Below are 27064 nucleotides of genomic sequence, written 5' to 3' on the forward strand. Positions count from 1 at the left end.
TTCTGGCAGAAATTTAAGTGTACACTTAGCATGCCACACCCGAGTATGCCCATGCTTTGCCTACCATATGTCTGGTAGTTTGTCTGGAACAGTTTACGGTTTGGCATTGTATGGAGTATAGTATTAGTTAGGCCTTTTTTTAATAGTAATTCTCAAGCAACCAGAAACTACATTTATCTAGCTTCTGTCAATCCCCATGGGTGCCAGTTAACTGAGAGTCTACTGTACTACTACTTATTTCTATAGTGCTGCTAGACATGAGCAGTGATATACATTAAAACATTCAAGAGTTGGTCATCGCTCAGTAGAACTTCCAATCAAATTTTGATGATCCATGGTTCCCACAATCCTACTTTTTTCTACCAGAAAAGCAGGATTTGCAGATACCAGGACAGGAGACGATCCAAGTTCTTATTGTGTCTTTTTCAGACTTGTGCTAGGGGATGGTTTAGCATTGAAAATCCCATAAGTATTGCAATTAACTCATGTACAAATTGAAAATAAGAATGCATATCTCCTTAGTCTTAAGAGAAGACTTGGGGCTCCTTTTACTAAGGTACGCTACAATGCCACATGCGCTAAACACGCCTCCATAGAGCTTGCGTTAGTATTTTTCATTTAGCACGTGGTTTGCACGCGCTAAACGCTAGCGCACCTTAGTAAAAGGAGCCCTTGGTGATACAGAAGTGTATTTAATAAAGTAGGTACAGTTTATGGATCAGAGCTTATGACTTATCTTAGATTCACTTGCTTATATGTTCTTAGATATTATGGGGGTAATCTTTAGCCCATCTTGATAGCAGTCAGCAACGTAAACTGAGCTAAGCCCAGATATTCAATGCTGGGCCATATCTGGAAATTGGCATTGAATATCCTGGTCACAGTAGCTACTCAGAAGCCAACATGTAAGGTCACTATTCAGACTTTTGTGTGGTTGACTTGGAAGTTAGTTAGGATGGTCCATTTGCTGTTTGTGGTTATGTAAATGAGGGTGGGCCCAGAGCCACACAGTGGTTACAGGTGATAAGAAATACTGTTTGGTCTAAATATCAGGTAGGGATCCTGTTCCATTCACAGATAGGGGAGAGGAAATAACAAAAAAATGTTCTTTAAATGTAATAGAGACCTCCAGTGGCCTGCTCTTTGGAGGGCCACAGTGTATATTACTGTTTCTCAGCCCAGCAGCACACTTGTCTCTGGCCTGGTTCCCCAGAGTTACCAATATAGTCTCTAGCAGTTGGGTTAAAATCCAAAGTTGCAGGGTTCCAAGTTGAATTTGGCCTACCTGATTGTATCCATAGTAGTTCACACATAGGTAGTGATTGTGACACGAGGACAAAGTTTGTCCCCGCCCCATCCTCACAGGCTCTGTCCATCTGCACAAGCCTCAAATACCGATTTTATATTTAAATCTCTTTATTAAAGTATTTAAAAGGGGTAATATTCTGTACAGTTGTTCGTAAATCTCAGATAGAACCTTCCATTTCAATCTGATTTTGGTACAACCTTCCAAAGATTTGATTGCCTATTGTTTTACATCATCTGGGAAGATAATTGACATGGGCATAGAAGAGAACTAACACCGTGTAGTGGATGCAAAAGAGAAAAATAAGTGACATGGTAAATCACCTACTCATAATACGCTGTCTTCACTTGGATTTCAGGGCTCTGTTATTACATGGCTTTTTTTCCTATCTTCCCCTTTGCACCTTTATCGTATGTTGTGGTGTCAGTTGGTGTGCCTCAGAGCTCTGTCCTGGGATCACTTTCTTTTTCTGTTTACACTTCTCTAATCTTCTCCCATGGCTTTCAGTTTGCCAATGACTCGCAGATCTATCTTTACACTGAAATCTTGACAGACATTCAGTTCCAGCTTTCAACCTGCTTGTCTGACATAACTACCTAGATGTCTCACTGCCATCTAAAATTAAGCATGGCCAAGACTGAGCTCCTTAGCTTTCCACCTAAACCCATCACTCCTCTTCATCTGTTCTCTTTCTATGAACAACACTCATCCTCCCTGTCTTGTCAGCTCACAACCTTGGGAGTAATCATTGATTCGTATCTCGCTTTCTCTTCACATATCCAACTGCCCAAACCTGCCATTTCTTTCTCTACAGTAGCTTTAAAATCAGACCTTTCCTTTCTGAGCACAGTGCCAAATCCCTCATCCATACTCATCACCTCTCACTTAGGTTGCTGCAACCTGCTTCTCACTGGCCTTCCACTAAACCATCTCTCCTCTTCTGTTCAGACTCTGCTGCATGCCTCATTCCTCCAATGTCGCAATGCTCACATTACCCTTCTCCTCAAGTCACTTCATTGGCTCCTTATCTGTTTCCACATACAGTTCAACCTCCTCTTTCTGACCTACAAGTTCGCTCTGCAGTTCCTTGGTATCTCTCCTCTCCCCCCCCCCCCCCCTTCCCAGAGTATTCCGCTCATAAGTCTCTTATCTGTACCCTTCTTCTCTATGGCCAGGCTCCGTCCCTTCTACTTTGCTGCACTATATGCCTAGAACAAACTTCCTGACTCAGTATGTCAAGGCTCTGTCTCTGGCAGTATTCAAATCCAGACTCAAAGCCCACTTCTTTGACGATGCTTTTAATTTCAAACTCCAACCCATCTTCTAAGCACCAATATCTGTCTTATCATTCCCTCTGTAATTCCCCCACCTGAGCACTGTGTATTGATGCACCTTCTTGTCCAGTTTTGTCCGTCTTGACAAGATGGTAAGCTCTTTTGAGCAGGGGCTGTCTCATGTTTTGATGTACAGGCGCTACTTATGTCTAGTATCACTATAGAAATGAGTAATAGTAATATTAAATTTTGGAAATGGGATGAATTTGTTGCAGTAACAGTAAAATGCTTGAACAACTGGACATGTGAAGGAAGGGCATTGCGGGTGGCAGGTGTCTGATCAGCGGGCAAGACTCTTGTTGCTACATCAAAGGCAGATGAGACACACATGATTAACAGTTTTTTAAAAATCCAAAAGCAGCTTCTGCAGTTTTTTTAAATCCTTGAATTCAGTTGTCTAAGAGGTGTTAAACTTTTTTGCATATTGATACTGTACTAACATTTTATAGGTGCCGTTCCATGTACTAACATTTTATAGGTGCCGTTCCATGTAGTAACATAGAAACATGATGTCAGATAAAGGCCAAATGGCCCATCTAGTCTGCCCATCCACAGTAACCATTATCTCTTTCTCTTTCAGAGATCCTACATGCCTATCTCAGGCCTTTTTGAATTCAGACAGTCTCTTGTTTTCTCCACCTCTTCGGGGAGACTGTTCCATGCATCTATGTTTGTTTTATTTAAGATTTGATATACTGCTCAACCACCCTTACTGTAAAGTATTTCCTTAGATTACTCTAGAGCCTATTACCTCTTAACTTCATTCTATGCCCTCTCATTGCAGAGTTTCCTTTCAAATTAAAGAGACTCAACTCATGTGCATTTATATTACGTAGATATTTAAACGTCTCTATCATATCTTCCCTCCCACCTTTCCTCCAAAGTATACAAATTGAGATCTTTAAGTCTGTCCTTGCACGCCTTATGACGAAGACCACACACCATTTTAGTAGCCTTCCTCTGGACCGACTCCATCCTTTTTATATCTTTTTGAAGGTGTGGCCTCCAGAATTGTACACAATATTCTAAATGAGGTCTCGCCAAAGTCTTATACAGGGGCATCAATACCTCCTTTTTCCTACTGGCTATACCTCTCCCTATGCAACCTAGCATTCTTCTAGCTTTCACTGTCCACTTTTCAACCTGTTTGGCCACCTTAAGATCATCACATACAATCACATCCAAGTCTTGCTCGTCTGTCGTGCACATAAGCTCTTCACTCCCTAATCTGTACCATTTCCTCGGGTTTTTGCAGCCTAAATGCATGACCTTACATTTCTTAGCATTCTTAGTTGGAACAGCCTAAGGCTAGTCTCAAACTTCTAGAGAATGGTATGTAGACAGTTTGTCCCCATGTCATTCTCCAACTAGTGAAGGCATACGCAGTTAGGCATTTGTGCTTCTCTCTGGTGCTCCTTAACCTAGCTCTGTGGCCCAGGCTTTTATACTGCACTTCTTAGGCCATGTCCTGGCTCTATCCCTCCTGTGTCACTTCTCTGTTGGGTGGGACTATGGGTTTTAAGGTGGCTCTAAAAATGAGAGAGAGTATCCTTGAGGAGAAGTGGCAGTGTGCTATAGACTCCCTCTAATTTAAGTCTATTTATCAGTTTTATAGATACAAATAAATTTTATCCACTTAAATTGGTTATTGAACTGAATATTGGAGCTAACTAGTTAAATTCCAGCTTTCCTCTGGACCCCACTATAGTCGGAGCTAATATTCAGTGCCCACTGAATATCTATTGCCAGTATGAGCATTATTTAACCAGGCAAAAACTTCTGCCTGCTTAATTGGCTTTGAATATTGGGCTCAATGTTCGGCATAAATTAAAAAAAAAAAAATGCAGCAAAGAGCCACCAATTTTTTTTCCCTTCTCTGAATCCAGTGCTGAGGAATCTTTCCAGGATTTGGCAGCAGCCTCAATGTTGTCTTATTGTCTCCTTCAGCTCCAAAATATTTCTGGCTTGGATGAGCAGGAAAATGATGACGGCATGGCACAGACACAAAGTTACAGCGTGAAATACATCTGCGTAGTAGAGATTGTGTTGCGTGATCATGGCCTTTGCAGCCGAGGTATTGCAGTAGCAGAAGAGCTGTTAGAAAATCGCAAAGGTAGAAGCATTTCTCATCTGTTTTAGTCTCTATTCTCTCCAATGGGCATCTTTCCATGCTCGGTCCTGTTTAGCTCTTATCTATGTCTAGGATAGAGTTATATGGAAATACCTTTAAGATAAATAGAAGGAAATATTTTTTCACTAAATGAATAGTTTTAAGCTCTAGAACTTGCTACCAGAGAATGCAGTAACAATGGTTAATATATCTGTGTTTAAAAAAGATTTGACAAGTTCCTGGAATTAAGTCCATATTCTGCTGTTGAGATGGAAATGGGCCTTGCTCCTGGGATTTGATCTGTAGATCTTATCCTTGTAGAATGCAGAGTCTTAGTCTGTTCATCACCAATTTACTAGATTGGTATGGCTCTAAGCTTGTGCCCTATGGGGACCTTGCTTTGTGGGATGTAGGGTCCAAATAGTTCCCCCTCCCCCACTCCAGTTTGAGGTGTTCTTGTGGGCCTTCCTGCAGTAATAGACAGACTTGGTTTGTGGCTGTGTTGTTGGGGTGTTTTTGGGGGGTGTTTTGTTGTTTTTGGTTTGTTTGTTTTTTTTACACAAATTTTGGCTTTTTTCCCTAGTTTAATTTATTCACCTGTTCATCAAGGGTATAAAGTTAGCTTTAAAAAATCCACACCTGTAAGAGTGATCGGGGAGCAGGGGGAGAATATCAGTAAGTCTCAAGATTTGTTCTCTAGCTGGGCCATGGATAGTGGCAGGTTTATGTGCCTCCTGCTGATTAGGGGACAGTGTCTATGCAGTGCCTTGGGGTCCAGGGCCAGATTATCTCCAGCAGATAGTATGGCTGGTTAAAGGAGACTCTTGCTAGTGATGGGACTTTTTCCTTCAGTCCTAGCATAGCTCAGTAGGCCTTCTGGAGCCACCACCATTGGGGACCAAGCACCAGAGATGCAGACCTGCCCTGGGTGAGGGCGCATCTGGTCCTGCAGAGTTCCCAAATGAGGGTGGAGAGTGTTAAGACTCTTCTTCAATGGCAAATTTGGATTTGGATCCTGAACTGGCTTTGAAGAAGAGGAAAACTTTCCTGTGATCTGTGTTTTTCACCTCATTAGCTTGGTCACAAAGGCATTGCATTTGTCCTAACTTTCAGTGAAGTAGCCAGAGGAAGAGGATCTTGGGCCGTCCTTTCCACTTCTCAAGGCTCTCATGTATGATGATAGCAGCGTGGGAGGCCCTGGATAGGATTTTTTAGGGGGTCAAAGCTCCTGAACACTCTTTTCTCATTGTCTGGAGGAGATTGAGAAATACTGATATCTAACTAAAGTGGACACCTAGTCGCAGCTGTGGCCAAAAATCATTGTTAGCCTTCTGGAATGAGGGTGGCCCCCAATGAGGCACAAGAGAAGAAAGGAGAGCTACTTTTAAAGCAGGCCTCTTCCTCTATGGTGGTGGGCATCCAGGAAAGCATTTGTGGGTGCTATGTGGCCCAGGCCATGCTATAATGATTGCAGCAGCTCAGAGTCCTCAAGAGTAGCACTTTTGGAGTTGGATATAAGGGGATGCCTTTATCTAGCTGTCCTCTGTCACTTTATCACCTCAGTCTATGGCCTCCACAGTGATGGTCGGGAGGTGGTTGTGGCTTCAACACAGGGCAAGAGATCCGACCTCTAAGGCACACTTGAACAAGCAACAAGCTGCTCTTCTGGAGGTATTTGTTCTTTGGAGAAGATCTTGAAGTTTGGGGCTTTCAGAAGCTTGGGTACAGGGAAGGCATTCCTCAGAGAGTGGGGTCAGGTTTGGTCTGATAGGTGTTCAGCGGGGTTTCCATTTGGGGATCCCAATAAAAGTGCATTGGGCCTCTCGTTGGTACAGATAGAATGCAGACTCTCACAATTACGTCATGAATGGATGTTGAGGTGAGAACCCAGGGTTACACCTTGGGATTTCACAAGTCTAATTTCAGATGCCTTTTATTGTGTTTCCCTGCAGGTCAGCCACAAAGTGCTAGGCCTCCTGGGTATAATAGAGGCAGTCTCTGTCCCACAGGAGGGTCAGAGAGTGCTACTTCATCTGTATTTGGGGTGTCTAAAAAGGTTCCTTCATCCTCAAAGTGTCTGTTTCCTCTGGGTACCTCGTTTCTGCATTCTGTCAAGGTGAATTCTTGATTTTTCTAAACCTGGCAGAAGCCTATTCCCATCAGAGCTACCAATAAGTACTTCTGTGGTCTGGACAGACACTCAGTTTTGAGCATTGCTCTTTGGCTCAACAATGACCCCACTCAACTTCTCCAGCGTCATGGTGGCTGTAGCAGCAACTTTTTATTTTCTAACCAAAGGGATGAACACAATGCCCATCTTGATGACCGACTAAGAGCCAGCTTAGCAGTTGAGTTCACAATGATCATGTTTTGCGTTATCCAGCTTCTGGATCTCTGGGCGGGTTGTAAGTTATACCAATAATCTTATCCTGTCCCAGAACTTGAGTACCTGGGAGTCTCGTATGTTAAGCTCAGGAAGTAGTATTGCTCAAAGGAGCAAAAGCTGCAAGTTGCAGGACCAGAAACGCATGTGTTTTGTTTGTTTTTAAACTTTATTTAAAGCAACTCGGAACATAATACAACTCAAACGAATAAGACATAATAACATGTGTTATGTGCCCTGGAGGCCCCACAGATGTGAAATTATTTTCATCTCCTTGGTTCTGTGACAGTGGCCATGGAGGTGCTTATATGAGCTTGAGCTTACTGTGCATGAGACCATTCCAAGCAATGCTGTTTTTATTCTGGGTCCCATGATTGCTGGGATTTTGAGGCTTGTCTCCCAAAGAATGCTCCCACTCTGTACCGCTCAGCGGCTGAAGCCGGAACTCACGGCAGCAGCGGGGCAGGCATGCGGAAAGCTCGCTCCTGCCTGCTACACCTCTGGACCACCAGGGATTCCAGTGGCAGAGGAGGTACGATGGACAGGGCAGGGAGGGGGAACAGGGTGGAGAGCCTAGCGGCCCAGTGGAGGCCTGTAATAAATCTGGGAGGGGGCGGGTGTACTGGATGCCAAATATAAACCAGGACCCCATTTGTGGCCCAAATATATATATATATATATATATATTTTTTTTTTTTTAAAGGTCAAAAATACCAGTTTATATTTGAGTATATACGGTAAATGCTGTATGAGGTGAAATTATTCTTTTGCTGTCTCTGTGATCAGGGATAAAAGCTCAAGGAATCAGTCTTAACAATTTTTGATCTGAGTAAGGGTGACTTTGAAGAGACTGTTCTGGTTTCTTGTTCTACAGGGCCTTAAGCTTGAAATATACAGTATGTCAAGTTTGACAAACATTGTCCAGAGTTTCTGCAGCATTAAATCCATGATCCTAAATGGAGATTCCCCTGGTTGTTTTATTCTGATCCAGTTGCTTCCACATAGGGAAACTTCCACGTTCTTCTCAATTTCTTTTGAATTACAAGCTGAGCTACTGTCTGAAAATTGATGTCCAATTAATATTGGAATACTTGAACTTTTGCTTGTTTTTTCCTAGATCCTCTGGAGTTTGTCTTGAAGACAGAAAAAGTCTTGAAGTATGCAGTTCAGAAAGCTGTTTCTGATGCATTTCAGAAAATAATTCTAGTGGTTTTGGGTAAGGGTTCTTAAACCAGCATACATGGTGGACGGGGGTTCTTTCCTGGAGGGCCTACAGAGCACTAATCTGGTAGTATAATATGGGGGCTCATTTTGTGTTGAACTTGAACTGAAATGGAATAATTTTAAATATAGAAATCTTTGATATCTCCCCTCTCTCAATGAAAAAAATGTATAAAGGAAAAAAGGGTCATTTAGTTTACAGTTATATAACATAGCACCGGATTTCTAGACTGCATAACCAAAAAGTTCCATGGTTTACAAAAATTTTCTCAAAAAGGTACAATAAGAAATATTAGATCAGAAGTTTTGGAAAAAGGAAAATTTTCAGTTTTCTGGATTATTTGTAAGAAAATTTGAGAAAAGAAAAATTGGATTAAGAGTGCAGACAATTTGAAAGAAAATGGTATAATGTTCAATCTGAAGATAATAGAAAAAAATGGAAAAACATGATTAGAAAGTTAAGATAAAGTAAGCAAAATGGTGGGGGGGTTTTGGTTTGTTTTTTTAATCTTTGGAGACATGAAAGTTTTGATTCCAATATATTTGGGTTAATGAATTTCCAACAACTGAAGAACTAGCTTGTTTTTTTAATAAAATATGTAAAATTAGAGGATTCTTAATCAAAGACCAGCCTGACTAAGGAAATTGATATCATCAAGTGTGTACGTAATGAAATTGTATAAATTTAAGTGATACACTTGTTGTTATGTGAAAAATGAATACATGTGGAGGATATAGCAATGGATAGAATTTGGCTTAATTTTCAACCGCTGTCAAAACAAACGGTTCATCATTATCTGAAAAACTACAGTGGTACCTCGGTTTGAGTGTTTTGCAAGACGAGCAAAACATTTGCAAAATCGGCGCATCAGAAACTGAGCTTGCCTCGATTAGCGAGCGTCGCCCCCCCCCTCCCCCGCTGCAATCTAAAATCTCCAGACCCACCCGAACACACTTCTTACCCCCATCTGGCCACCAGCACCGGCATGTCCTGTGCGTTGGTGCTGGTGCCTGAAGATCTGCATCCTCTTCTTTGCTGGGGCTTGAGCATCTGCGCATGCTCAAGGCCTGCGAGCTCATGCTCTCTCCGAGATTCATAGAGATGTCCGAGAATCTCGGAGAGAGCATGAACTCGCAGGCCTTGAGCATGCGCAGATGTTCAAGCCCCAGCAAAGAAGAGGATGCAGATCTTCGGGCACAGGACATGCCGGTGCTGGTGGCCAGATGGGGGTAAGAAGTATGTTCGGGTGGGTCTGGGGGATTTCAGATCGCGGTGGGAGGAGGGTGCTGGATCACGCGGGGAGGGCCTTCAGGGGGAGCAATGCCAGTTCTTTGGGAGGGGGAGGTAGAGCAGCGCCGCTGGACTGGGGGGGGTTGGGGTGGGTGGGAACGTATCAAGAGTTTCCCTTAGTTCTTATGGGGAAAATCACTTTGATATACGAGTATTTTGGTTTACGAGCATGCTTCTGGAACGAATTATGCTTGTAAACCAAGGTACCACTGTACTCTTAATTTTGTTTTGGACTTGATGTCTGGTTCACCTGATGAGTAGTTTCTGAAAGTTGTTTTTTTGTTGGGTTTTTTTTTTTTTTTTTTTAATTGGACATTTAACTCAATCGCCAACATTGTATGTTTAGTAATGGTTCTCTTCCTAGCAACATTGGTCATATTTCTTTAATGTCTATTCCCAAAAAGTCCAGATGAGGTTAGTAATTATAGACCAGTGGCTTCCATGCCACTGTTAAAGGTGATGGAAGGGATTGTAGTAGAATAAGTTAATAATTATTTGGAACTTTGATAGTTTGCATGTGTCTCAATTGGGATTTAGAAAAGGGTAAAGCTTAGCTAACACAGTACCTGCCTATTCTACTACTGCCATTCCTTGGTCAGATCATTCCCTAATCTTCTTCACTCTTCCTCTGCTTGATGAGTAGTCTCCTAGTTGTCACAAGATGTCATACAGCAGACCCCCACATCCATTACTTCCACCTCACCCTCCATCTGGATTCTATTTCTCCCCTGACACCAGACTTAACAAGCCCAACGGCGACAGTCAGCTTTGCATCCTTTATTAGATACCATTGCTCTGAAAATTATTTCCTCTCGCCTTGGGACTTCTGAACCCTGGTTCAGCCCTAAAATTCATCTTCTCAGGCAACAACTAAGATCTGTAAAATGGTGTATTTGTTGAAAAGTTTTAAGGGTATACAATAGAGCACAAATAGTTGAACAGATCTTGAGACCTCATACGAGTCTAGTGTCTGTAAATAAAATACATTAAAAAATGAAGCTGTACCCAGTGAATGACATCTGTAAAAACAAACTCATTCCATTTTATTTTTGGACCCGAGACTAGAGTTTAGGAGTGTATGCATTCAGGAGCTTTACTGCATTGGTTCTCCACACCAACTCCTGGATCTGCAATTTAGACTTTACTCTTTTTCAGGTTTTCACATGAGCAGCATTTCGAATGGACTTCATTTTTTGCAGTGATTGAGTTAACAAGTCCAATAAGTTTTTAGCTGGCTCACAGATATGGGCTGTGGCCTCTTAAAATATCCAACCAGTGGGCATGCCTGGAAAATATCATAGACTTGTATCATTAATAACAGCACCCATTTGACATTGTTTCCAGGTCACTGCCAATCTAGGGTTCCCACAAAATCACAAGTGATGGCTGTCAAATGTCCAAACTGATTGCAATGCACTACAACAAAATGGGTACCTTTTTTTGAGGACTTGGAACTCATACATTAAACGGCATGAGCATTTTGGGTAAACAGAAGAACGATAGAAGTGCATCTATGTTTTGGTTCACTCTTCCTAATGTTACACTAAGCTGTGTTATGTGTGCTGTATCTAGAAGTTGGATCTTGTGTTGTATTTAGCACAACTGGATTAATAAAAATTTATAATTCATCCCCCCCAAAAAAAAAAAATAATAAGGACTTTTGAACAATACTTTTAGACTAGGTTTAACTCCCTTTTTTTAATAGTTATACCTAGCATGAAAATGTTTGTTTGAATAGTTTGAGACGAGCAGTGTTTTGCTTTTTAAACCACATATCAAAGCATCTTGCTGTGAACCTTCTACAAGTCCATTTTCCCTCCTCCTGCTGAAGTGATTATGTACAGAGCTACCTTGGCTATACTTCAGCCTATTGTGTGGGAGATTTGTGTGTGGGGGGGGGTTTTCCTGATTCCACAAGTTACTGCTGTTTGTGCACTCTTAGTAAATAAGAATGAAGACATCTTAAATCTCTTGTAACCAGAGAAATGGTCAGCCAAAATACCACTCAAATGTATTTTCTGACATGTGAAGGGAGGGAGAAAGCTGCTGATTGTATGTTTTCTTCTCAGAGAATGGAAAGGTAGCAGTACAGTACAGACCTGTTCAAGAGGCCATTGGAGAGTCTTTATCCGATGAAGACTTGCAGGGGCTGATTCAGGTGAGACCCAGGTTGCCCCTTCAGTTCCATCAGCATCTTTCTGTATTATCAGTTATGATAATTCACTTTCTCCTACCCTGCTTATAAACTGTTAGATTGCATTTGTAATATTTGTTTTCTAAGAGAGATGAGTATTTTTATTGATTGCTTGTGATCCACCTTGTGTCATGGGTGGGGGAAGAGGCATGTTAAATTCAAAATTAATCAAATACATGGGAGGAAGCAAGCTTGCAAACCTGTAGTGCCTCTCAAAATCCATGCTGAAATGTTCTCTCTCAACCCCAGAACCCCTGTTGGCGTCTTAATTTAGAGCTGATTGCTTTAATAGGTTTATAAAGGTTAACTTGAATGAAGTAACATTGAGGTGTTTTCTTCAAAATCCGTACAGGTGAATGACTTATCATGGATGCCGTGTAACCTGGATGAGGATGAAGAACCTTTCTCTGAGATCAGTTTATATGAGGAGCTTGAGGAAGGCATATAACAATTGATTGTTTAGTCTTTCTAAATTACTTTTAGATTGACAAGTCATGTAAATAGGTGACCCGACAGAAAAATTATTACTGTTCTATGACTTTCATCCCCAGATTTTTTTTTTTTAATTACAAATTAAAAACTTCCTCCTTGTTGTCAGCAAACATGATCTCTTAAGCTCTATCAGGCTGCTTCCAGGCTCATGATGTAGTGTCAATTAAGTGGAACAATCCATTATTTCTCTTAACCAATATATAAAGCAGCTAAGCTTTAGCTACAGAGTTGTAGCTTGAAATAAAATAATTTTCACAGTGATTCTTCAAGGGAAAAAGGACTCTTTTTTTTTTTTTTTTTTTTTTTTTATGGGTTCTTTTTGGGAAACAGGCTTTTTTGTCCTTTAGTGACAAAGGGCTAGATGCACTAAAGTCAGTCGGTAATATTGACTGGGTCTCTGTTGGCTGATTCTCTGGCCAGTTGTGGAACAGAAAACGATGCATTACCAAGTTTGCATGCCAATGACTTGCATGTAAACCCAACTGATCAATCACTCAGTGAGTGATTGACACATGCACAGAGTCCTAACAGCAAGAGTCCTGTCACTGCTGTTAGTGCTGCTTCTTTTTTAATGGTACAGATGTGCGTGTGTACAATCTGCCCTATTAAAAGAAAAAAGTCCCCCTGCGCTGATGGCCCTACCCAATGAACTACCCATGAACCAGCACTGTGACCCCCCCCCCCCATGGCAGTGAAAATAGCAGGAGGGATGCCTACTCTTTACTGCCTGGCCAAATACCCCTGTGCCATGCCCCCACCTGGTCTAGAGGACTGTACCACCAACCCAACCCCCTCCCCTTTCTCCTGAGAGAAAAAAAGGGAGGAGGGATTCCCATTCCCTCCTGCCACCGGATGCTTCCCTGAACCCCACCTCTCCTCCCCCTTTTCAGTCTCACCATCCAAACAGAGGAGATTAACCCCTCCTGGAAACACGTGTGTTAAAAGAACTAACACTAGCCAAAGAAGGTGGAGGCTTCTGCTGAAGTGTTTTCCTTATTCTGAAAAAGGCAGTAGACTAAGATCTAACCTGAATGCGAGACCTCAGCACCTTAAATAAAAGTTCAAAATTGCTATAGCCACAAATATTTGACTCCTTAATCAGAATGACTGACTGGTTTGCAGCCCTAGACCTAAAGGATGCCTATACCACATCTCCAGTGGCAAAGTAAAGGGGGCACAGACCACCATGGTTGCCGGTGCCTCTCCGTGTATTTCTTTAAATGTTCACTGGTATGAGCAGCCTAAAGGATCTGGCCAATCGGAATCTTAGGCCACTCCTACTGCATCCCAGAATGCACTACAAGAGAGGCCTAAGATTCTGGTTGGCCCAGGTGCGTAAGGCCCCTCCTATGGGAGGGGCCTTAGGCACTTGGGCCAATCAGGGACTTAGGCCCCTCCCTGGTGCATCCCCTGATACACCGGGAAGGGGCAGGCCTGCCATTCTACTGAAGGTGGGCCAGCCGGCTGGAGGCAGGAAGGATGCTTCCTGCTGGCCATCTCAATAAGATTAGGGTGGGCTACTTTTCAGGGTGGGTGGATCTGGCTGGAGGGACTGGGCATCTCTTCTGCCAGCAATCTTTGCGGTGGGAGGGGGGGGTCGTTCCGACAGGAGGGACTGGGCATCCCTCTTGCTGGTAGTCTTTGCAAGGAGGGGGAGTTGGATTAGGATTAAACTTATCATGGCAGGGAGATCCTTTGCTGCGATAAGCTCAGCGGCCGCGTCTGCTTGAATGCTTACATTTCAGGTCCTTATCGTGGGCTTACAGAAGCACAAAGGGCCACCTAAGCCCTTAAGGCCACTTCTGAGCAAAACCACGCCTAGCCTTAAGTGAGTTTAGGCAGCCTTACGCTAGGTGAACAGAGGCCTGGGATGAATGTTTTTTGTGGGGTTTGTTTTTTTTTTTTTAATGTGCGCCCCAATTGGTGGTTATACAGTAGTAAGTCGCCTAAAATCGGAACGCCGTTTATAGAATTTGTCCCTAAATGTGCTGCTGCTACTTGTTTTAGTTTCTGGTCTCTGTTACCCATTCACCGATTGGAGATAGTCCATTACAGGAACGGCATGGCATGCTGACAGAAGGCACTGGGCAAAAGGCTTGCACTGCTACTGCCTATACTGTATCTGTAGCTTTCTTATTTGTCTTGCTGCTAGATGCAGTATGCCTGCAGTGACGCCAAGAAAACTCCATGATACCATTCATACATTCTAAAGCAGACAGGATCCCTGAGGAAGGCAATTCATTGCCAAAACACGGCCCAAATAGGGTCAGGTTTTCAGTTTATTAGCACTTAAGACAACTTGTGACCATTTGTATTTCTCTGTTGCATCAAGTGCGGCCCAACTCACACCATCTCTTAGAACTCTTGCTTAAGACTGCTTTTAATAAAGGCCCTCAGAGATGCCACCACGATACTCAAAAGTTTTCATAGTATCTGGCTTTATGCATCAAATCCTCATCAGGTCTTTTTTTATATATAATCAAATGTGTTTTGCTGCATAAATAATTATATCATTAAGGTTCCATAAAATATTGGATACTTAGCTTAGATTTTTAAGTGGTCACAATCTCAGGGACTAACAGGCTGACATGTTTCACCAGAGGGTTTCCTCAAAACTATTATCCCTAAAAAAATGATAATCCTGCTCTATTTCCCTAACACTATAATTCAGATGTTTTCTTTAAAAGTTCCTCTAGACCTTGATACTCCAGTACAAACCCAATCAGCTTAAAAATTTATTCAGTTACAATTCAAGAATGCTTTAGTGCCCAGTGCCATTTTTCCAGCTGTAACTGACATGAATGCAGGAATCCAGGTGGATGGCCATTTTCTGAACTTTGGCCCTCAACACTGCTTGGCTCCCATTCGTATCTTCTTCTGAGTATTTTGGCACTAGGAAGTATCCTAAAGCGGACACAGTCAGCAGAACTTTCCTTTGTGGCCCAGGGATTATATCTAACGGTATCCATCAATTACTGTTCTAGTGCCAGGCATTCCTAGCTCTCCTTCAGTTGCTTACGGCAGGCCTCATCAATTTCTTGTACTTTTCTTAGCTTCCTAGAGTTGGAGAATGACATAGTCTGATCCGAAGTGAAATTAGCTGCCCCTCCAGCTACTATTGCCCCCAGGTCTGCTTAAGGAGGCCAAGAGGGATGCCCCAAAGGTAATGAAAGTGAGCAAGAGACCAACAATGACAGTAAGCGCACCAGCTATTGCACTCAGGCAATTCTCCATCCAGATGGTGACAACGGACCTCGTGTAAAAGTTTGTCAAATCGCACAGCAATTTTGTGGAGGTGCATTACTTGATCATACAGTTAGTTTCTCTGATCCATCAGAAACAGCACCGACTATCATCTATCATTCTTCTCTCCTTCGTTGCTGGCATCTTAGAGCAAAATTTTGACTGTCAAAGCTGTCTGACAAACTGCTCTGCTGTGCTGTATTTATAGAGCAGCAAGAAAAGGAGATCCAACTCAAGCCCCACACCAGGATCATGTCATTTCCTGGTAGGCCTGCAGATCCCCCTTTTGTTCAGTTAATCAACAGTCAGGATATTTATTTTTCTAACCCTTAGGTTTGCGCCTTTTCTCTTCCTGCCATCTCTGTATCCTTTTCTCTGGTAAGACTTTTGTATAACCAAAAGGAACTGTGCCGCTCTGCCAAAGACCACTTGGAATACTTTTTTGCAATAAGCCATTCCCTTACCGTAATTCCATAGCTGCACTTGGAAAGAGCAATAGCGGTACAAAAAGGGTCATATAATAACTTTGTAAAGATATGGGGGCCATTGGAAAAGTATTGTGATGAATAGACATCATTTTCTTTCCTGTTCCTTATCTTTTTCATTTTTAGTTATATCTAGCACACTCAAGGGGGAGGGTGGATTTGGGATGTAATTTAATACGATATGTTAGAATATGTTGTATAGTATAGTATATTCTATTTTAGTTGAGAATGTGATGAAGGGTGGGTGGATGGGGATTTTACACTATTAGATTTTATGTGTTAGATATTATAGTGCTATATGGAAAGTACTTTTGTTTTTTTTTTTTTTTTTTAAATTTTTATTTATAAAATTTTCATTCTTACAATAAATAAATAGCATAATATTTAGTTTATAATAATTATAGTTGTATGTACAATATCATATCATATATATTGAATCCCTTTCCCCTGTTATTTGTTTTTTCATTTTTCCTCATATTAATTTCTATATTTCCCTCCCTAACCCTATATTATTATTATCAATGTGTTAAGATATCTGATCTTTAGAATATTTTGTCAATGGATCCCATATTTTCTTAAAATTTTTTATATTTCCTTGTTGTAATGCCAATATTTTCTCCATTTTGTATATGTGACACACCGAGTTCCACCAGAATGTATAATTTAGCTTGGTATAATCCTTCCAATTTTGTGTGATTTGCTGCATGGCAACTCCTGTCAATATTAAAAGCAATTTGTTATTGTTTGCTGATATTGGACTTTGTGTTCTCATTGCAGTACCAAATAATATGGTATCATATGAGAGACCAATATGATTTTCTAGTAATATGTTAATTTGGGGCCAAATTAAATTCCAATAGGCTTTTATGCAAGGACAAAAAAAAATTAAATGATCTAATGTCCCTACTTCTATTTTACAATGCCAGCATCTATTAGATCTAGTATTATCTATTTTTTGCAAGCGCGTCGGGGTCCATAACACTCTATGTAATAAAAATATCCATGTTTGACTCATAGATGCTGACTTTGTTAATCTTAATCTCCAGGACCAGAATCTTGGCCATTGAGATGCAGAAATTGTCTGTCCAATCTCAATGCTCCAAATATCCCTAAGTCCAGTTTTCTTTTTTTTATTTAGAAATCCATATATTAATTTATACCATTTTGCGGCTTGGTGTCCCAAGAAATCCGCCTGGAAACATAAAACTTGCAAACTATATTGGGTATTAAGATCTTTCCATTCAGGGAACCCTACCTGAATGGCTTGCTTCAATTGCATCCATTTAAAATATTGTGTTTTATTTAGTCCAAATTTATTTTGCAATTGTGAAAAACTAAGCAAGGAACCTTCTGATATGACATCATTCAATGTTCTTATTCCTGCATTTATCCATTGTTTCCAGACGATTTTAAATCCGCCAATTCTGATCCTGGAGTTTACCCATATTGATTGATTTAGAGATTTAGCTATTGGTTCTGGTGATAGGTTACTTATGTATCTCAATGTTTTCCAAGTATCTAAAAAGATTCTGTTATCTTTATATCTCCTAGGCATTGTTATGGTAATTAGATGTTCTGGATATAAAGGGAACAGGAGCTGCCATTCTAAATACAGCCAATCTGGTACATTTTCCATGAGATCTGGGAGGATCCAATACATACCCTGTCTTAAAATATAGGCTTGATGATACCTATAAAAATTTGGAAAATTTACCCCCCCTTCCACAATTGGTCTTTGTAATGATACTAAAGCGATTCTTGGTCTTTTCCCAAACCAAACAAATTTTGTAAGAATATTGTTAAGTTTTTTATAAAATGACCCCTGAAAAAATATTGGTATCATACTCATTTGATAACAAACCACAGGCAATACCATCATTTTAATTGTTTGAATTCTTCCCCACCAAGAAAGATGTAATGGATTCCATTGCTCACACATTTCTGTTATTTTTTTCAATAAAAGTTTTTCATTCTCTTTGACTGTGTCTTCTATTGTATTTTTGATCATAATTCCTAAGTATTTTATTCCATCTTCTTTCCAAATAAATGAATATGGGTCAAATAGTCCTTTCGTACAATGAACATTAATTGGGAGGACTTCAGATTTGCTCCAATTAATTTTATATCCAGAAAAAGTGCCGAATTTCTCTAATAAATTAAGTATACATGGAATAGTAGTATCCGGTTCTCTTAAATATAATAAAATATCATCTGCATATGCAGAAAGTTTAAATTCCCAGTTGGAAAACGTGATTCCCTTTATCTCCTTAGTCTTATTTATTGCAATTAATAAAGGTTCTAAGACAATATCAAAAAGTAATGGAGACAAAGGGCATCCTTGTCTAACTCCCCTATGCAAATTAAATCTAGTTGATAAATTATTATTAATATATAATCTTGCACCAGGAGAGCTATACAATGTCTGGATCATTTTAATAAAACCGGAGCCTATACCAAACCATTGTAAAGCTTGATACATAAAATTCCATTCCACTCTATCAAAAGCTTTTTCTGCATCTAAAGATATTAGAAAAGCTGGATCATTTATATTTTTTGCTAAATTTAATGAGTGGAATGCTAGTCTAGTATTATTTGATGAATGTCTTTTAGCAATAAATCCTGTTTGATGTACATCTATAATGAAAGGAAGAGCTTTTGCCAATCTAAGTGCTAATACTTTAGCCATTAATTTATTATCCACATTTAATAACGAAATAGGCCTGTAATTTGAAACCAGAGTAGGATCTTTGTTTGGTTTTGGTAAGACTATAATTATCGATTCTGCCATAGTACCTGAAATATTTTCATTCTTTATTTGATATTGATATAAATTTAACAGATGTGGTAAAATGATATTTTGAAATGATTTATAAAATTCAACAGTATACCCATCTCCACCTGGAGCGGATCCAACTCTAAGAAACTTCAATGCTGTTTCTATTTCTTTTAAAGATATAGGATCTTCTAAACTTCCTTTTATATGATCCGGAATATTAGGTCCAAGAAAGGAATTTAAGAATGTTAATCCTTCTTGTTCTTTATTTTTATAAGAATTAGAAGTGTATAATTCTTTATAAAAATCAAGAAATTGTGTTATAATATCTTTTGTGCTGGTATGTGTGTTACCTTGTATATCTTTTATTGCAATAATCTTAGATTTTCTTTTCTTTGCTTTAAGAAAATTTGCTAATAATTTTCCCGCTTTATTTGAATTGCCATAATATTGTACTTGTTTATTGAAAATGTCTTTTCTCACATATTGAGAAGAAATCTCATTATATTTAACTTTTACTTTTAACAACTCTTGTAATGTATTGTTTTCCCATTTTTTAATTAATTTATTTTCTAATAATTTAATTTGTTTTTCCATATCTTCATATTGTTTTTTAAGTTGTTTTTTAATAAAAGCTGAATAAGAAATAATATTTCCTCTCATTGTTGCTTTAAAAGCATCCCATAAAATTTCTATATTAATGTCATCTGAAGAATTAAGTTGAAAGAATTCTTGCATTTTTACTTTAAGATCTTCTAAGAATTTCGAATCTGCTAATAAATCATTATTAAATCTCCATATTGAATTAAATTGATCAATATTATAATTCTTAAGGTTAATCCACACACCAGCATGATCTGAAATTATAATGGGATCTATAACTGCTTTTGATACACGCTGCGCTATGTTATTAGTTACAAAAATATAATCAATTCTTGAGAAAGATTTATGGACCTGAGAACAAAAAGAATATTCCCGATCATTAAAATGAAGGATACGCCATATATCTATTAAATTACAAGATTGTATTAAATTATCTAATCCTAAAGATTTTATGATTTTACTTGGTTTCTTGTCCACAATTGGATCCATTACAGCATTGAAATCTCCAGCTACTACTAAGTTAGAAGTAGCCAGTGGTAGTAATATCTGTTGAATTTGATTAAAAAACTCCATTTGGTTCGAATTAGGAGCATAAAGATTAAATAAATCCAGGGTTGTATTTCCCAGATCCATTTTAATATGTATCCATCTTCCTGAAGAGTCAGAATTTATTAATTTAAAATCAGCTTTGCATTTCTTATTTATTATTATCGCTACCCCTGCTTTCTTCCCTATTGCCGGTGAATAAAAACATTTTGATATCCATCCTTCTGTTAGCTTCCTAGATTCAGTGTCCGAAAGGTGTGTCTCTTGTAGGAAATAAATATCTGCGTTTTGCTTATGGAGAAAACCTAATAATTTTTTTCTTTTTATAGGATGATTTAAGCCATTGACATTAATTGAAAAAATTTTAATATCCATTTACTTTTGTAATTAAAATTTGACATGAAATCATATGATTATTATTTTCAGATATCCACACATTGTAATAATATATTTTCCCCATTCTCTTTCTTCCCCTCTTCCCTCCCTCCCCTCCCTTCCCCCCCAATATTATCTGTGTATGCTTGGCAACACGCATCTTAGGTCAGGTATCAAAACACTCCACAAAAGTCCATTTCCTGTTAAGATTCAGATATAAGTCACAAATATATCATATATTACTAAATAACATTAACAATCCATATAATATTTAAACATTTTGCCTTTTTTTTTTTTTTTTTCCCCAATGTTAAATTTAATCTTTTCAAATATTATTTTCTGTATCATTTTCATATTTTATAACTATTAGTATATCTTATTAATTCAAATAATATGAAAAATATTGTAAATTTTTTTTTTTTTAAAATTCATATATATCACCTTTATATTTTCTAATTCTATTTCTTTATAATATTTTTAAGTAATATATAAGTTTATGAATATATTCTAGATCCTTATAATTCTTTTAAACTTATATATTATATAATGAGATGTTTCATTTCTTTGGAAAATAAACAATGTTTCACATATGTGTGCTACTTGTACTATGTGATTTTTTTTTTCCCCGTTCCAGAGCTTCCTTCCTTCATTATACAGAGTCATACCTCATTCATATAACATACTTCCTAGTTTCATTTTTAAGATATATCAAAGTTGGGGGCGTGGCTTAACGCGAGCACAGAATGGAAGTGTGATCTCGACGCTCCTCTCCAAAAGGGCAACTGACATAAAATAAAAATATCCCAATATTAAAATATTTTGGAATTCAATTTGGCCACAAATTAATAAATTAATGGAAAATCATATTGCAATATCATATGATACAATTTTATTTGGAACAATGATGAGAAAAAAAAGTCAAATTTCACCAGAAAATAATAAACTTTTATTAATTATGACAGGGGTTGCCATTCAACATATAACTAACAATTGGAAAAACTATAACAACCTAAACTACACATTTTGGTGGAATACAATATGCCATGTTTTTAAAATGGAAAGATCAATATCAATACAAAAGGGAACATATAATAAATTTATAAAAATATGGGGGCCATTGACAAAATTCTGTAATGATTAAATAATAGAATACTTTTTCTTCCTTTCTTCTTTTAGAGATTTTCTTATGACACACATATAGGGGGGGTAATGAAAACAATTTATATATAATATATTATAATATATGATACAAAATGTAACAAATGATTAAGGGATAATAGAAGGGTGGGGGGAGGGAAAATGAATAAAATTTATCTAGAATATATTGTTTTAGATATAAATATGTTAATGAATAAGTATTAATTGTATTTTATTATGTTATATATTTTTATAAAATTTGAAAATATTATATTAAAGTGGTGAAGGGGTGGGGGGAGGGTGAAGGGGAAAATCAAATTCAGACATACAATGTGATAGATATAAAAGTGATACTATGCATATATCAAATGTATTTTATTATTCTGTACACTTTTTATGAAATTTGAAAATAAAAATATAATGGAAAAAAAAAAGATATATCAAAGTTAAAGATGTGTCATTCCATTATCTTATTCATCCAAGTAAATATTATTTTTTCTTCCTTTCTTCTTCTTCGTATTTTTTATATCCAGAGTATTATTCATTTCTTTTCAATAGTTTGTTAATTCCGAATAAGTTCCGGTTCCAGCGACGATCTAATTTTAGTTTATTTTGTGATCTTTCATCCGATGTAATCCTTTATCTTTTATTGTCAAGTCTAGTAGTTTATTTATTCATATTTGTTCATAGTTCATCCGGTTTTAAGAGTTATTCTTTACATGTATTTCCTTTTGCAAGGACTTCTGGGATTTGTAGTTCCATTGAATCAGAGAAAGGATTTTTAATAGGTTTATTCTTCCTGTATTGTCTTCTGAGAAGTGGGTTATATATACATACATAGATCTTCATTCATTCTTACATACATTCCATAGGAAGAAAGCTCTGGACCATGATTCAATCACATAATAGTATTTAGGATCTGCTCATTACAGCATTTATTATTATTAATATCAATAGTTAATTTATTTATTAACTTTCTAAAACCAATTAAGGGCTTATATCTCGTTTTTATATTCAAGTTCTTATTTATTATCTAATAAATATTATATTCTTCCTTGTTTAAAAACTATATTACTTTTATCTAAGATCTTGTATACTTATATGTTAATTTATCATTTAAAGAATCATTCCATTCTAGAATGTAGGAATTTTTTGAACAGAGTCAAAAACATTCTATACCGTTTTTCATCTGCTAAATACTTATTATATTCAATCAATAATTTCAAAAAATACAAGGTGATATTAGCTCTTCTTAATACATATCATTTCCCCTACCTGTTTATATTATAAGACATTCAAACTTGACATTCATTATAATAAAATAAAGAAAATTAAGATGACATTGGCATTTCCTGGTTTAGTATATATTTTTGTAGCTCTTCAGGATTATCAAAGGTTAAAGTTTTGTTTGCTATGGTTACTTTCATATTTGCTGGGTATACAAGACCAAATTTTGCTCCCAGTTCACGTAGTTGTGGTCTCAAATCCAGCAGTTTCTTTCTTTTAATTGCTGTGCTTTTTGCAAAATCCGGGACAAAGTGAATACGGGCATCTTGATATTGTAAACCTTTATTCTGTTTTGCAAGATGAAAAATTTCCATGACCTGTTGGTGGCGTAGTAGTTTAAATATCAGTGGCCTCGGTCCTTGATGCTTTTCTGATCTCTTTGTTGGCACTCTATGTGCTCTTTCAATCTCTATGGGATATTTAGTTTGTAGAGGAAGTAGTTTTGGTAATAAGTTTTCTATAAAGGTCACCGGATTCCCCTTTTCTGCTCCTTCCGGTAAACCTATCAGACGAACATTGCTTCTTCTCTCACGATTCGAGTAATCCTCCAGTTCTTTAGTAAGTGTTTCAATTTTCTTTTTTTCAGTTTTTGTGTTTAAAATTTCTTCTTCAACAGTTATCATTCTTTCTTCTAAATCCTTAGATTTTAATTCGATTAGATCCATCTTTTTATTTAATGTTGAAACATCATCTGTTAATTCTGTAACTTTTTTTGTGAGAATTGAAAGCATTTGTTTGATTTCTTTAAGTTCTTTCATTACTTCTGGATCTGCGGTTTTGGATCCTGTCTCTTGTTCAGGCTTTGCTCTCTTGCTGCTTCCAGAGACTGCGAAGTCGTTTTTATTTTGCTTTCCTGACGCCATCGAGTTTATTTTTATCATAAATTTAATCTTAATTCTTCAAATTTTTGCGACTTTTTTATTCTTTCAAGGACTTTTTATATGGAGCTCTTCTGCTAACCGACCTCCTTCATGCGTGTCCAAGCCACGCCCCCGGAAAGTACTTTTGTGATATATTTTTGTGCACTTATTGTTTGATTTAAAAATGAATAAAGATTTTTTTTAAAAAACAAAAAACCATGAAAAATGCTATATTTTAGTTTAATTAAATGTATCCCCATTGTTTCATACATTTATAAAACTACTACAACTACCTGAGACATTATTATCAGCATCAAAATGTTAATATAATTAATTTCTACCTTCCTGAAGCTTTTCGCCCGTGTAATGACCACTGAGATTCAGTTATCAAGATGGCTGTGGCGTTCTTCTCTTCATTATAAATACCTCCCAGTCAGCTGTCAGTGACATCAAAAAGTTGAAACCAACAGACAGGCCCGGGGGAGGGATGTTAAGTGATCTTTATGTATAGTTTATCATCCCTTGTCAATTAAATTGTTAACCTAATTCTTTAACAAAAGAATATAAGGGGGCCCTCCGGCTTCAACCTCATATCAGTGATAGCCATTCTAATTTCAGATTAAGCCCAAATGGAGTCACTCTGTTAAGGCAGTAAATCCACCTCTGCTTCAAGAAATTTAATTTCTCTTCCCTATTGCCCTCCTCTCTCCTGTTTGTCAAACTGGAGATCACTCTCCATTGGATCTGGTACACTGTGTGTTTTGAATGGATCCAATGCTGGACCAAAGGAGCTTGAGCTCCTGTAACAATGCGAGATTTATGTAATTTGATTTTAATAAACATCATTAATCTCCTGGTCCTCCAAAAACTTGTTCCACTTTGTGCGACTTTGGATACTATCATTTGGTTTGTGGAACTGTGGTCCTATACTGTGGATTTTGTGGTTCGTTGTCTTTGCTGTGGACCCTTCCACTGGATTTTGATGTTCTTATTAAATAAAAATACATGCTAAAAATTTCTATGACTTGTTAAATAAAATTGTGTGAGACAACAAAACAAGACAACTTGAAACAAAACTGTACAGTCTTGGAAACTCCATCTTCAAAACCGTATATACAGTAAAACCTTGGTTTGCAAGCATAATTTGTTCCGGAAACATGCTTGTAATCTAAAACACTCGTATATCAAAGTGAATTTCTCCATAAGAAATAATATTCCACAGCCCAAAACCTTTAATACAAAAGAACCATCATCTCAGTTGTGATACGTGACGCGTATATACTGTAGGTACTTCTATTGCAAGATCTCGTTCGTTTAGAACAGTCACTACACTCCTGCAACATTAGAGAGAGAAGAACCATTGGCTCAGTCGTGATGACGTGACATGCTTATACTGTACGTACTCGTATTGCAAGATCTCGCTCGTTTAAAAGTTATTACACTCCCACAGTGTCAGAGAGAGCGAGAAGAACCATCGGCTCAGTTGTGATGATGTGACATGCTTATACTGTACGTACTTGTATTGCAAAAACTCGCTTGTTTATCAAGTTAAAATTTAATAAAATGTTTTACTTGTCTTGCAAAATACTTGCACACCAAGGTTTTATTGTACTGTAAGTGATAGAGGTATGCCAAAGGCCTCTCCCCGTAAATCTGACAAATGTTTTATACACACAGGTGAGAATTAAGGGAGACTATTTTTTCATAACCTTATTCCAAATTTTTAACTCACTACAAATAAAGGGCTAGTTCATAAGTGGCTATGTTCTCATCTTTTACAGCAAATACAAGAGCAGGCAGATGAGTAGCTTTGTCCAATGTAGTTGTTTGTTTTGAACTTACTGTACCAACTTAACTGACCAAGAAAGTGGTTTACAGATTAAATATAACACATTGAAAGGAGCTACAAATTTCAAAGAGGAAAGGTATGTATTCAAACCAACAGAGGATAGATAACCAATAGGGCAGCTGCCCAAATCAGCCTGATTCCAGTCTGGTTAAGTGTCCAGGGCCTGCTGAAAAGCTAAGATTTAATGGCTATTTTAAACTTTTTTCCAAAGACAATGTTCCTTATGGCCCTTAACTATAGGAGATTGTTCTGAGCATATCACTGGCCATGGGTCCATCTGCATGAGTTTCCCAGCCTCTATTGGATGCATCTTTCATCATTGTCATGGGCAGAGAAATTTACGATGGTAGACTCTTGGCCAAATTGCTCCAAAGAGCCACCAAGACAAGAGACATCTTGAGAGAAGGAGCAACGATGACTTCTGCTAGGCTCCCCGTGGCCCAAGACCACTGTAAAGCTAGAGTCATACAGAGGTGTACCATGTATGTAAATGCTGACTGTTGGAGCCATGTAGCCTAGCAACTTTATTTATCAAGCTGTTATCTGCTTATTTTGCCTAACATGTAAGGCTATAGAGATTAGAATCTTTATGCACTGGACTGAGGAAAGCTTTGGCCTGTGTTATTCATAGGAGCCCTGCTAGATGCTCCAGTTTCTGGACAGGATTTAGATCAGTTTTGCCTAAGTTGGTCCTGGAGTACCCTCTTGCCAGCCAGGTTTTCAGGATACAGTGTCCACAATGACTAAGTATGAGATTGATTATACACTGCATCCATTGTATGCAAATTTATTTTATGCATATTCATTGTGGATATCCTGAGAAACTGACTGGCAAGGAGGTACTCCAGGACTAACTTGAGAAATGCTGATTTAGATGGTACCTGGGTAGTTGATTATAAATCCAAATAGTTTGAGTATAGATTTTAGCACCCTTTCCTCTGAAGTGCTCTTTACTACTACTGTTAATTATTTCTATAGCATTACCAGATGCACGCAGTGCTGTACAGAGTTACAAAGAGTAAGAAAACAGTCCCTGCTCTTTACCAACCAATTAGCTAGGTAGGGAAACATGTCTACTCCTTGTCTGCATAGTGTCTCTGCAACTACTGCTATACACTTTGTGAAAACCCTGGAAATTGGCATGAGGCCAGCAGTAGAAGACAGTACTGGTAGTAGCCTATCTCTACTTGAAATCTCAAATACTTCCTGTGACAGCTATGTATCTGGATGTGGATGTAAGTGCCCTTTAAGTTTAGAGAGCATAGCCAATCTTTTTCCTGAATCATGGGGAACAGCTTGCCTAGGGAACCACCCTGAACTTTTCACCAGATATTCGTTAGGGGCCTTAGGTCTAGGACAGCACAAAATCCCATGGTTTACTTTGTTACCAGAAAATACTTGTAATACTGTAAAAATCATTCTCTCCTGGTGGAAAGAATTCAACTGCTTTAGCCTGTAAACGGGAAAGTTTCTTTGTAATCAATTCCTGGTGGTGAGAGCTTTATTTGGTTGCTCTCGTAGGGTACTTTGAGGGGACAGATTCCAAATGTAGAGTGTAGCCCATCTAGTCTAGTT

General features: G+C 38.1%; 1 protein-coding gene across 9 annotated transcripts in view; it reads left to right on the forward strand.

Annotated features, from left to right (window-relative positions):
• Nucleotides 1-27064, forward strand: part of RDM1 (RAD52 motif containing 1) — a 56050-nt gene that overhangs the window by 3668 nt on the left and 25318 nt on the right. For 2 of the 9 annotated variants that reach the window (XR_004536847.1, XR_004536848.1), the window contains exons 4-6: nucleotides 4588-4753; nucleotides 8251-8349; nucleotides 11715-11803. The exons of 1 other annotated variant lie outside the window; for it this stretch is intronic. Coding sequence is in view for 3 of the 8 variants with exons in the window: in XM_033919274.1 (XP_033775165.1) it covers nucleotides 4588-4753; nucleotides 8251-8349; nucleotides 11715-11803; nucleotides 12192-12287 (450 nt within the window). In the remaining 5 variants the exon portion in view is untranslated. Of the gene's footprint in view, nucleotides 1-4587; nucleotides 4754-8250; nucleotides 8350-11714; nucleotides 11804-12191; nucleotides 12585-27064 lie in introns of those variants that run through there. 6 more of the 9 variants (XM_033919274.1, XM_033919275.1, XM_033919276.1 and 3 more) reach the window with 6 other exon arrangements.

Source organism: Geotrypetes seraphini, chromosome 13 (assembly GCF_902459505.1).
Source record: "Geotrypetes seraphini chromosome 13, aGeoSer1.1, whole genome shotgun sequence".
NCBI classification, from domain to species: domain Eukaryota; kingdom Metazoa; phylum Chordata; class Amphibia; order Gymnophiona; family Dermophiidae; genus Geotrypetes; species Geotrypetes seraphini.